Source organism: Cyprinodon variegatus, unplaced genomic scaffold, assembly GCF_000732505.1.
Source record: "Cyprinodon variegatus isolate N-32 unplaced genomic scaffold, C_variegatus-1.0 Scaffold1697, whole genome shotgun sequence".
Lineage (NCBI taxonomy): Eukaryota > Metazoa > Chordata > Actinopteri > Cyprinodontiformes > Cyprinodontidae > Cyprinodon > Cyprinodon variegatus.
This window is the reverse complement of record NW_015152150.1, coordinates 70454-81313: the sequence shown is the minus strand read 5'-3', so window position 1 is coordinate 81313 and position 10860 is coordinate 70454. Positions and strand designations below refer to the sequence as shown.

General features: G+C 34.9%; 1 protein-coding gene across 1 annotated transcript in view; it reads right to left on the bottom strand.

Annotated features, from left to right (window-relative positions):
• The window catches only part of LOC107104338 (major histocompatibility complex class I-related gene protein-like), a 16475-nt gene that overhangs the window by 3522 nt on the left and 2093 nt on the right, over positions 1–10860 (bottom strand). The window contains exons 2-5 of the mRNA XM_015404324.1: positions 9199–9459; positions 2985–3263; positions 2442–2738; positions 1109–1216 (exon numbers count right to left, since the gene is read on the bottom strand). Coding sequence (XP_015259810.1) covers positions 1109–1216; positions 2442–2738; positions 2985–3263; positions 9199–9459 — 945 coding nt within the window. The remainder of the gene's footprint in view (positions 1–1108; positions 1217–2441; positions 2739–2984; positions 3264–9198; positions 9460–10860) is intronic.

Genomic DNA, 10860 nt, shown 5'->3' with positions numbered 1-10860 from the left:
AACTCGACTATTGGATATATATATATATCTCCTCACAAACACATCGCTTTTCTAAAATTCACTTTAAAAACCCATTTTTATAACAAGTGAAAAGAAAACAAAATATTTCATGTTTAAATTATCACTGATAAATTTATATACATTTATTAGCAAAAAATTAAAGAAAAAAAAAATACATATTCAAAGACACCAGAAAACACCTCTTGGAAGAAACTGCCATAATTACTAGAAAAAACTCATTGATAATAGTATTTTTTAGTTCTAGAACTGATGAAGAACAGCAAACAAAAGAGAACCCCACACTAATGAAGATCTCCAGTATTAAAAAGCTGCTTTAAAGGATATATAGAATTTTTGTTTAACATTTATATCAACTATTTTATTGAAGATAGACTTTCATTTTAGGCTGACCCCGGTGATGTAGATCTGATAATCATATCCATGTAACCGAACCCCAAAAGAAGGCATCAAAACAAGATGAAAATCAAATTAACACAAAAGCCTAAATCCCAAATTAAAGGAAAATCAGAAGTCTGATAAGTTGCAGAAAAATATGTAGATTAATTCTCACACAGTAATTTACACTTTTCTTAACGTAATTTATAAACAGACTTTATCTCGGCCTGTTCATTCATTCTGCATTTAGCTGATTGTTTTCATCATCTTCTCCTCTTCACTGTTCACCTGTTGAGAAAGTCAAATATACAGTCATTGCAGCTTCCATAGTTTACTTCATATTTAAAATTAAACTTAAACTTACTTTCTTAGGATTTGATTCATCTGAAGAAGAAGATGACGTGTCAGAAGCTACAAAACAAAAAACAATCTAAATTTGGTCTTGGCTTTCACAGTATGACATGAGAAACATATTTTTTTTATCAGACAAAGAGGAAAAAATATTTTAAATACTCACTATTGGTTCGCTTAAACCCTGAAACAAAATGCAGAACATTTAGTTTTTTTTTTTTTTTTAAACAAAATATTTACATTTAGATGAAATTCAGCATTAAAATTACCCATTCTTATAAAATACAAACCCAAAAAAACACTATAGCATGAAGACCAATAGGACTGAAGTAAAACCTGTTTCATTAAATAAGTTTCTTACCATTGTCTTTTCTTTTACACCAGACGGCCAGACCAGCAATAGCTGCCAGAGCAAGAATTACCGCAATAACACCCCCAACAACAGCCTCAACGGGGAACCCTGAAGAACCTGAAAAAGAACAATTAACACTGAATATGCTATCTCAGTCATCAGAACAAGTGATGAAAAACAGGACAGAATTAAATTGAAGGGGTAAAAAAGCTTTAAGTGAATAAAACTAGTCAAGTAATCCTGGAATTACAAATAGGTTTCAGTTGATTTCTTTAAAAGTTTTGTGGGGCTATAAATTTCTAGTCATTGGTAAAATTTAAGTAATCTGCTCATATAAGCCAAAAAAACCCACTATGTTAGATTCAGGTAATAACATCCTGTCACTGTGAAGAAAAACAAAATGAGCTATGTATAAACCAATCTAAAGGCTAAATTAGCTAAATTATAAGAATTTCAATAAATCAGGAGTAAATACCTAGGTGGGTTTCCCACACGTAAAAATATGAAAACATCTCTGACCCACTTTTCATAACTTAGACAATAACAAAGTTCCCTTTTTCTAAGGTTAATACAAATAAAAATATATAGAAACATTAAATCTAGTGATGGGTCCAGTAACACAGATGTGTCGGTGCATGATTCTAGCTCTTACAGCAAAACCCTGTGTCGGTGTACCCTACCATTTCAAGAAAGTCACGTGACTGATACATAAGCTGTTTCGACCTGACTGGCGCACTAGACTTTGTTTATAAGCGAATCTTTCAATGCAACACTTCTGCAAAAAAATGAAACTCTGATCTTTTGTGATTTATCATCAAATTAATCAAGAAATATGGAGAAGCCTAGGGGCAAAAGAAAGGTTTCAGACCAGAGGGACCATTTTGAACTAATTTTAGTTTTCTTGTTGTGTCGTCCTGTTCCTGTTATCACTCGACTTATCTGAATTTAAATTGGATTCAAACTGTCTTTAGTCTACCATATTTACTGTACTTATTGTTTTGAATATTTTTTTAAATCCTAGTCCATAACCATCCTCATTCACATGTTGACTTAAAATTTCACATTATATATTGACTGCAGAAAAATATCACAAATAACCCTAATTCAGTTTGAACAAGGATATGTAATAATACAACATAAGATTGAATGACTTAAATTATAATATTGTAATATGACATCAATTCAGTGTCAGTTTTGATTGACAGAGTATCAATGCAGCATCAATAGTTTTGCAATTTGTCAAAATGTCTCATCAACCCATCACGGCTACAATCAGTTTATACTGTATAACACATACAAAAACTAATCAGGGGAGAAAATTTTCATAATATTTTATTCTAACCGTTTCCAGTCCTGATTTTGTTTTTCTCCAATCTGTTAATGATGTCTTCTTTGTGTCCAGAGAGCTGAAACACACATTCATATTTGGTCCAGTCCTCAGATGATGGAAGGTCCAGGTCAACGTTCATCTGGAAGGTTCCATCATTGTTAGGGAGGATCTCTCCTTTCTCCACACCATCATGGATCTCTGCTCCATCTTTCCTCCAGAACATTTCTGCTCTGTTGGGGTAGAAACCTGTAGCAAAGCAGCTGATTGGAGAGGAGGAAGACTTCTGGAGGAAGGACACTGATGGAAGATCTGAAATAACAAAAACAAAATTTAAAACATAACCGGTTTATAATGATTCATATCTAAGGAAAAACAGATTTATTAAATTTTTTGGGAACTTGAGAAAAGTCTTAGATTAAAAAAACTGAGTCATACAGTCAGAATGTGGGAAAGACAGTTAAATCTAGATGAGTGCTATGAAATTCACTAGTAATATAAATATGACTAATCCTCATAGAGTGACTTCAGACAAAAAAAATAGACATGTGACTCTACCTGTTCTCATCAGAGAACTCTTTCCATAGTTGACATACTTCTTCAGCCACTCAGGACAATGCTGGGTTAGGTAGACCTTCGTATTTGCCATCAAAGCTTTGTCATTGTCCCATTTGTTTTTAGTAATTACAGCCTGTGGTATGGGAGCTACCCAGGTGTACGTCTTTGTGTCCAATATCAGGAAGTCTTCTCCATCATAGCCTTCTTGTCGAAAGCCAGTAACCTCACCAGTCTCATCATCCCACTCACAGCCGTACATGGTCATGGTAGTGTGGACACCTAAAGACACACAGAGAGAAAATAGAGAAAACTAAACGATTTTGATATTAGTTTTCATTAACACACAACAGACATTCAAACAGTCCAGACTTCTTAGAAATAATAATAATAATAATACATTTTATTTCAAGCGCCTTTCAAAACACTCAAGGTCACTGTACATGTAAAAACAATAAATGGTAATGGTAGAAAGGATAAACAAAACAATAAAATCAAATTGCTAAAAAAAACTTTTACGTTTTCACACCAAGAAACTGTCTGCACAACTTATATATACAGTTTTAGATGCAACAACATATCAGCCAATAAACAATTAAGTGTTGACAATGAATTTAATTATCGATTTGTGACCAGCTATGTTTGCGTGACTTGCTATTTGACAGAGCTGTTTTTTCCCCTGCAGAGCTTTGTCAGTATCAGCTGACTGAAATAAAGTCTAAAACAACACATCAACCTGAAGAGTAAGATAAAAGGAAAGAGGCAGAATGGCAAGTAAATCCCAAAAATAATCAACACAGAGAAAACGGTTCAACATAAGTCCTCACAAGACTGGGAGCACTTTTCTCTACAAAAAAATACTTCATAAATGCCTGAAATGCTACCACTGCAAACGTTTTGTACTGTAGTACAGGCACCACATGATAATATAGCACCTGAGATGGAAAAATGGAGTCATGAAGAGAGCAGCTATTAATGAGCCTCAAGGTCAGTCTCTCTTATAGCTGAGTTGATGCTGCTGTCTTAGCTGGTAAATTACAATGATACACTATTTGATTATTTCACACAATGATGGCAATAATTAAATGATTACATTTCTTTATTTGTAAAAAAAAATTCTGAGTGAGACACTGCTTTGTATGGCGCTGAGGAGCAGAAGTCAAAAAAGACTTTTTGCTCTGGTTGCACCAAAACCATATCTGACCCCCTGATTTTACAGGCTTGCTACTATTTCTGAAAATTGTTTTTATTAATCATTAATACATGGGCTGCTCAGTAGAGTGTGGGTAGCACTGTTGCATGGAAGCAAAAAGGTTCTGGGTTTGATTCCCAGCCCTGGGTCTTTCTGCATGGAGTTAACATGTTCTCCCTGAGCATGCAGGGGTTCTCTCTTTCAGGATTTGGTGTTGGTTTGAGGACCCAAATGCAGAGGCAAGTAGGCAGAGGTGAATTTAGGTGGTTTAATGAGGTTCACAGGAACTGAGACAGGAATCAAAAATCCAACAAAAATAACAAACAAACCAGAACCAAGGAGACATCAGGGGAAACCAAACAAAGAGAGGGCCAACGAGGGAATTGAAAACAGGTGAGGGCAGAGCAGAAAACAGAGCAAGGGAAAGAGGACACAAGAGGGCAGCAGAGGACAACAAATGGAAAACCAAGAAAACAGGAACTTACAAACCAAGACTGTGACACTCTCTGGGTACTCCAGCTTCCTCCCATTGTTCAGAAATATGACTTAGGTCAGGTTAGGTTAATTGGCTTCTCTAAATTCTCCTTATGTGTACGAATGGTTGTTTGTCCTGTTTGTCTCTGTGTTACCCTGGGATAGACTGGCGACCTGTCCAGGGTTTACCCCGCCTCTCGCCCACTGACAGCTGGGGATGGGCACCAGCACCCTTCGCAATCCAGCTTGGGATAAGTGTGACGGAACATGAATGAATAAATATTAATCATTAAATGACTAACTCTCTGGTCAACAAAAAGTTGTTATTGTTTAAGAATAATTATTTATTATTTAATCCTATTAGGGATGCAAATTATCGATTAATTCATTAATCATTAGTTGATTATCTTATCGATCGACTTTCGATTAATTGATAAGCGGCGTTTTTCACCTGAGTTTCAGGGCTTCAATAGGGCCTTGAGGTATTATATTACATTAGCCAACATTATGATACCATAATTATATTGTATTATATTATACATTCCTCAAGTAATTATGCATTAGGAGAAGAAAGCAGACACGTTTTTAAGGTAAAACAAAATCTTTAATTAAAAAAAAACCTGGCTCAGTTCTTGCATTTGAAACAGACATAAAAAGAGAATAGAATAAATTAAATAGAGAGCCAAACAGAATATTATTGAGCCTATAGGTTAGAAAGAAACTGCATAGGCTATTAATTGGGTAATCCTCAACAATCCTAAAATGAAACATCCACAACATATTTCTACCTCAATTTGTATAGGGTTACAGCAAAATAGAATGAAACGTTCACAGGGTCACTGAACACAACAACATAGCATAACATTACAGGGCCTCAAACCAGAACAATCAAATAAAGTGGTGATTCAATATTACCCTCTTCTAACTGAAATGTGGCACATCACAACTTGACCTAGGCCTAGGTTCTATATATTTTTGTTCAAGAAAATTAGCATGTTAACGTGCTCTGGGGTAAGGCGTGTACGTAGCCTGTTTACAGTGAGCCCAGCTACTGAAAACACACGCTCAGAGGGGACTGATGTGCCTGGCGTACACAAATACCGTTTTGCTAGTGTTGCCAGCGTTGGAAACCTCCTTTCATTCACTTTCCACCAGCACGTGGGGCTCGACTCAAGTGGTGCAGGAGGGTCCTTTAAGTACATATCCACTTCACTCTCCAGGTCACCTTTGCGGGCATCGGAATTGAAGTGGTCCCACACCGCACTTCTTTTCGCCCGCTTCATTTGGTTTTCAACCCTGGTCTCTCTCGCGACACGAGGCGTGTTCTCGTTCTCACGCTGTGTTCAAGTTACAGTAAAGCGCTAGCACCCTCTAGCGGTTAATCGTGATTAATACATTTTGATCGAGCAACCTCTTGATCGACAATTAATCTAAAGTCGATTAACCGTTTGCATCCCTAAATCCTATTGTAAAAGAATACGCAAGTAGCAACCTGTTTTTGTGTGATTATTTGTTGTATCAGTCAAAATGTTACATTTAAGAATAAAGACATGCATTTTAAAAAATGTTTTTTGTTTGCTTCAACAATTAATCAAAATTTACATTAGCACATTGGTACCTCTTGTCTGAGTCAATGTAACCCTGGGATACATAAACGTTTTGGACTTTTGAAGTGAAAATATTTCATCAATTCGTACTCCTTAGTGTCAGTTTCTAGTCTTTATCACTAGTGTTTCTCTGCAGCTTCAGCCTCTGTTCTCCATCCTCCATCAGTGTCTCTGATCTTCCTGCTTCCTCTCAGTCTCTAATGTTTCAGTTGATCTTCTCTCCTCCATCTCTGTGTTTCTTCTCTAAACATGGAAACAAACAGACCTGTCCACAGATCTCCTCACTAGAACCAGAACCACTGACCCAGGAGCTCCTTCTCTATAAAGCAGCTCTATCAAAAGTTTCTCTGATCAGAGGAAACATGATTACAGCTTTTCTTGTTGCTCTTTTACAGCCTGAGCTTCAAGCTTCCATCAGTCTGATGGTTTCAGAAATCTTCTCTCACATTTTCCCACTGCAAATTTAATTAGGTCGACTGATGGGTCATGAAAATAACATCTGTGTAATTTTGTTATGCAATATTGATGGACATATTAAGACTACTTTAAAAACTAGAATGATTTGAATTATTTTAGATGTAATGTCTTAATTGTCCAGCATGATGGAGCCTCTCAGCAGCTCAGATGCTGAATGGAGACATGAGAACAGGTCAGATTTATATCAGCTGATATTATTATCATAAAATCAATCCTCATCTCATGATCTTCCTCATGTTGAACAGCCTGTGATAAAATCAATCAGTTTTTCTCTCAGTAATATTTCCTTATTTAATGTAGTCGACCTTCATGGATCAGAGCTGATGATCTGCTCTGTCGTCGTGACGACAGACAGAGATCAAACATTCATGGTGAATCTTTAACAAAGTTAACTTCATGGTTTTAATGTTGATCTATGAGCAAAAACACTCAGATGGTCCAACGACAGTTTGAATCATTTAGTAACTCAGGCTGCTGATTTATTCTGATCTAAACATAGAAATTAGACTGAATCATTTCTACTCACAATGTTTAGGAGTTTTTTGTACTAATTTCTAAAGTTATCTATAAAGTTAAATAAATATGTATAAATAAAGTTTAAATATATAAATAAAATAACTTCATTGAAGTTAAATGAAGAATTCAAATTGCTGTAACTAAACTGATTCAAACAGATCAAAGTTAGTTTGGAAAATTAATTAACAAAGAAATTAAATGTATTTTTATTTTTTGCTTTTCTAACTGATCACTGTTTGGATCAAAGTTTGCAGAACATTTAAACACGAGTGAAGCTCAGCTCTCTAACTTCATTTTTATCTCTATAGTCTGATTTGGTTTTTACATTAATTCAGATCATCTGTTTCCTGAATTCACTTCACGAATTTAATGATATTTATGAGCTTCAACACAGCAAAACCTGTTGTTCTCCTGCTAAAACTAAATGACTAAAATCATGTCCTGTTTTATCACCAATGTGTTTGCTGATATATTCTGCAAGGAAAAAGCTCAACCATCTCCAATATAAAATAAAACCTAATCATCTCATCTCATTCACCAAAAATGTCGTCTTGTCGTCCTAATGGGATGTAACCATAGAACGGCGCATCCACTCAACTTTAACTTTTACTATGAAATAGTAAACTTAGAAATTTCCGATCCAATCGACAGACTAATCTTACTTTGAACAAAGAAACAGCTAAATAAGTTTTTGGATATAAAAGTTAACACACCCCTGATCAAACGTCTGTTTTTATGTAGAAAAAAAATCAAGATTAGAGATGTTCAATTAGGGCTGAAGGATTTGGCCAAAAACAAGAATTGCAATCTTTTTTTAACCAACATTATGATTTTATTTTCGATTTTCCTTTTCACTAACCACAAGTTTATAGATGCTTCATTTCAGGATTTCAGTTGTTTTCGTTGCTTTGAAAGCTTGCTATTCCAGTTTATTGTTGCAGGACTTTACTGTAACCTTTGTTTGAAAGAGTGCTTACTTCTACTTGGATGCATGTTAGCTGCAACTTTCTCTTCTTTTTTGTGTGGAGGAAAACCCGTTTTAAACATGTAATCACCAATTAAAGGACTGCAGTTAGAAATTATGTGTCTTACTCTTAATGTGACCAACACTGAGAGCTTCTGCGATTTGAAAATTGCATTTTAATAAATAGTGATTATATTACAAATTATATTGCTAATTTTGATATCAGAAATTGGTCCAATATTAGTCAATAAATGAGTATTGGTATAAATCAGGCTGCATCTAAAAGCTCTGATAGAAAGCAGTTTAACCCTTTGGTTACTAATAAATGGCTCAGTTGTTTTCATTCCTCCTGTTATTGTTCTGTTTGAATGAAAATCCCTTGATCAAACCTTTTCCATCATTTCACACAACAAAATGAGTAATAAAAGTCTGCATAATTCATGCTGATATCATTTCAGGTTAATTCTAGTATCGGTCAATACAGAAAATATCTGCACTGTATCAGAAATTAAAAAGTTGTATCAGGACGAAACTAATTAAGGTAACAATTTTATACCTAATAATGACTTTTAAGCCAAAATAATTTAGAATTACTTCCTCGATAATAAATAAAATAAAAAAAAATCAGCAGAAAATGAAATATAATGGGACCATCTCTGTGATACACACCATGTTTAATATCACTGATAACGGCGGAGAAAATTATAGAAGTGTTAAACTCTGAATTTCTAAGTTTTGATCTTGTTAATTGTATTAATTAAATAATTAAACAGTTGTTGGCTTAAATTTCACCTATCTAAAGTCCCATCTATCAGAGTTAATTTAATCAACATTTCTCTTGGATAGATCCACAGCTCAGTAATATCTACATATCAGTGTCTTGTCTGAACCCCGAGGAACCGGGGGCGGGGTAGTTGTAGTGTGTGTTCTACTTCCTATAAGCAACAACAAAAAAAAAAATCAATAAATGGTGAAATAAAAACAAACCTCCAGTTTGGTTGAAGCGTGGCTTTAAATTTGCAATGTCGGCTTTGAAGGTCTGCTGGTAACCCTGAGCGATTTCAGTCTGTCTCTCCCAGTACTGCTGATCATTGTTCTCCTCCATCCAGTCCTGTTTAGGAACACATTTCTGGGTGACGCTGTCATAGTAAATTATCTGGGCATCATCAACCAAACCAACAACCACAAACTGTGGGAAGTTTGGGACTTCAGACGATCCAGTGAAGAAATACTTCAGGGAGTGGGTCACTGAAAAAAATAACAATGGGATTAAAAATATATAAATGATAGAATAATTAAACCTTTACTTCACACAAGTTAATTAAACTAAAGACCATCATTAATAAAACTAGCCTTTAAATAAGGAGACAATGTAGAAAGTTTTTTTTTTTATATATAAATTCTAAGGAGTTTGTTCACTTTAAATAAAAAAGATATTGTTAAACAGTTAAATCAGTTTTATTTAGTATTTCTTTTTTAATTTTAGTACTTTAAATGTTTACCAGACAAAACTTTTTTTAGTATCATAATGTCAAACACTGTTTTACTAAATGTTCTGTTTGATTATAGTTTATATTTTACAAACTTTAGAAAACATCAAAGACAGATTTCTAGTCAGTGCTAATGAAGATTCTCAGTCAACCAGGTCATAGTCATTCCGTAAAAGTTTAAAAGAAAAACAATCCACTGGACTTGGTTTCCAAGATTTGAAGACGTTTTGCTTCCCCTTCAGGAAGCTTTCTCAATTCAAATTTCTGGATCCGCAGTGAGTTTGAGTCTTTATAGAGACAAGGCCTTGTATTGCTTGGAAACATTATCCAGTGTGAGAACACTGTAGCTTTCTTGTTCAAATTAATGGCGGGAAATTGGAAACAGAAATGAACTAAACAGAGATCTCCATAAAACCTGACTGAACTTTTGGTGCCACATCCCATGATCCAACTGATAAGTTGAATTTAACACTTTTAAACAACCAGAATATCTTCTAATAACAACATGGATTAAGCAACTGTGTTTTCTCCTTAGCTGGGCGTTTTTTGGTTTAAATTTTACAGAAGTGTAACAGCAGAACCAGTTAAATTCAGTTAACTTTTGTAGCACAAATTAAAATGTGGTCTTCACAGAAACAGTTCAATCAGATGATCCAGACATTGATCAACGGTTAACAGATTGCTTTATCTCCTCCTGTAGCGACATTACTGTAGATGCTTCAATTACATTGTACAGCAATCTGTCATTCTGAGCATGCATGCAGTGAAAGTGGAGAGCAAAAACTCCCTTTAGTAATAATAGGTTATTTATAAGAGATGTTTTCACAGAGTCTGAAATGAGTGAAGCTAAAACTATACTAAACTATCTGAGGTTTTGTAAATAGAGGATATTTACGATAATGAAGGTTTTTATTCTAAGTCATAGGAAAGCGGCTGTTCCAACAGTTGCATTTCCGAAATTCTCCCGAGTGGTGCATGACTTTACATTAGTGAATTAAGTGAATGTGATTGGTCGTTTATCAAGGGGGCAGGACTGTTGTTGCAGAAGGTTCGAAAGTAAGTTTGGTTGTGGCCGGTGTCTTGGAAGCATCTTGCTAACCAGTTAGCAACTTAGTGCTAGCAGGTTCCCAATGGGAAATTCCATTGGGACCAAGTAGCA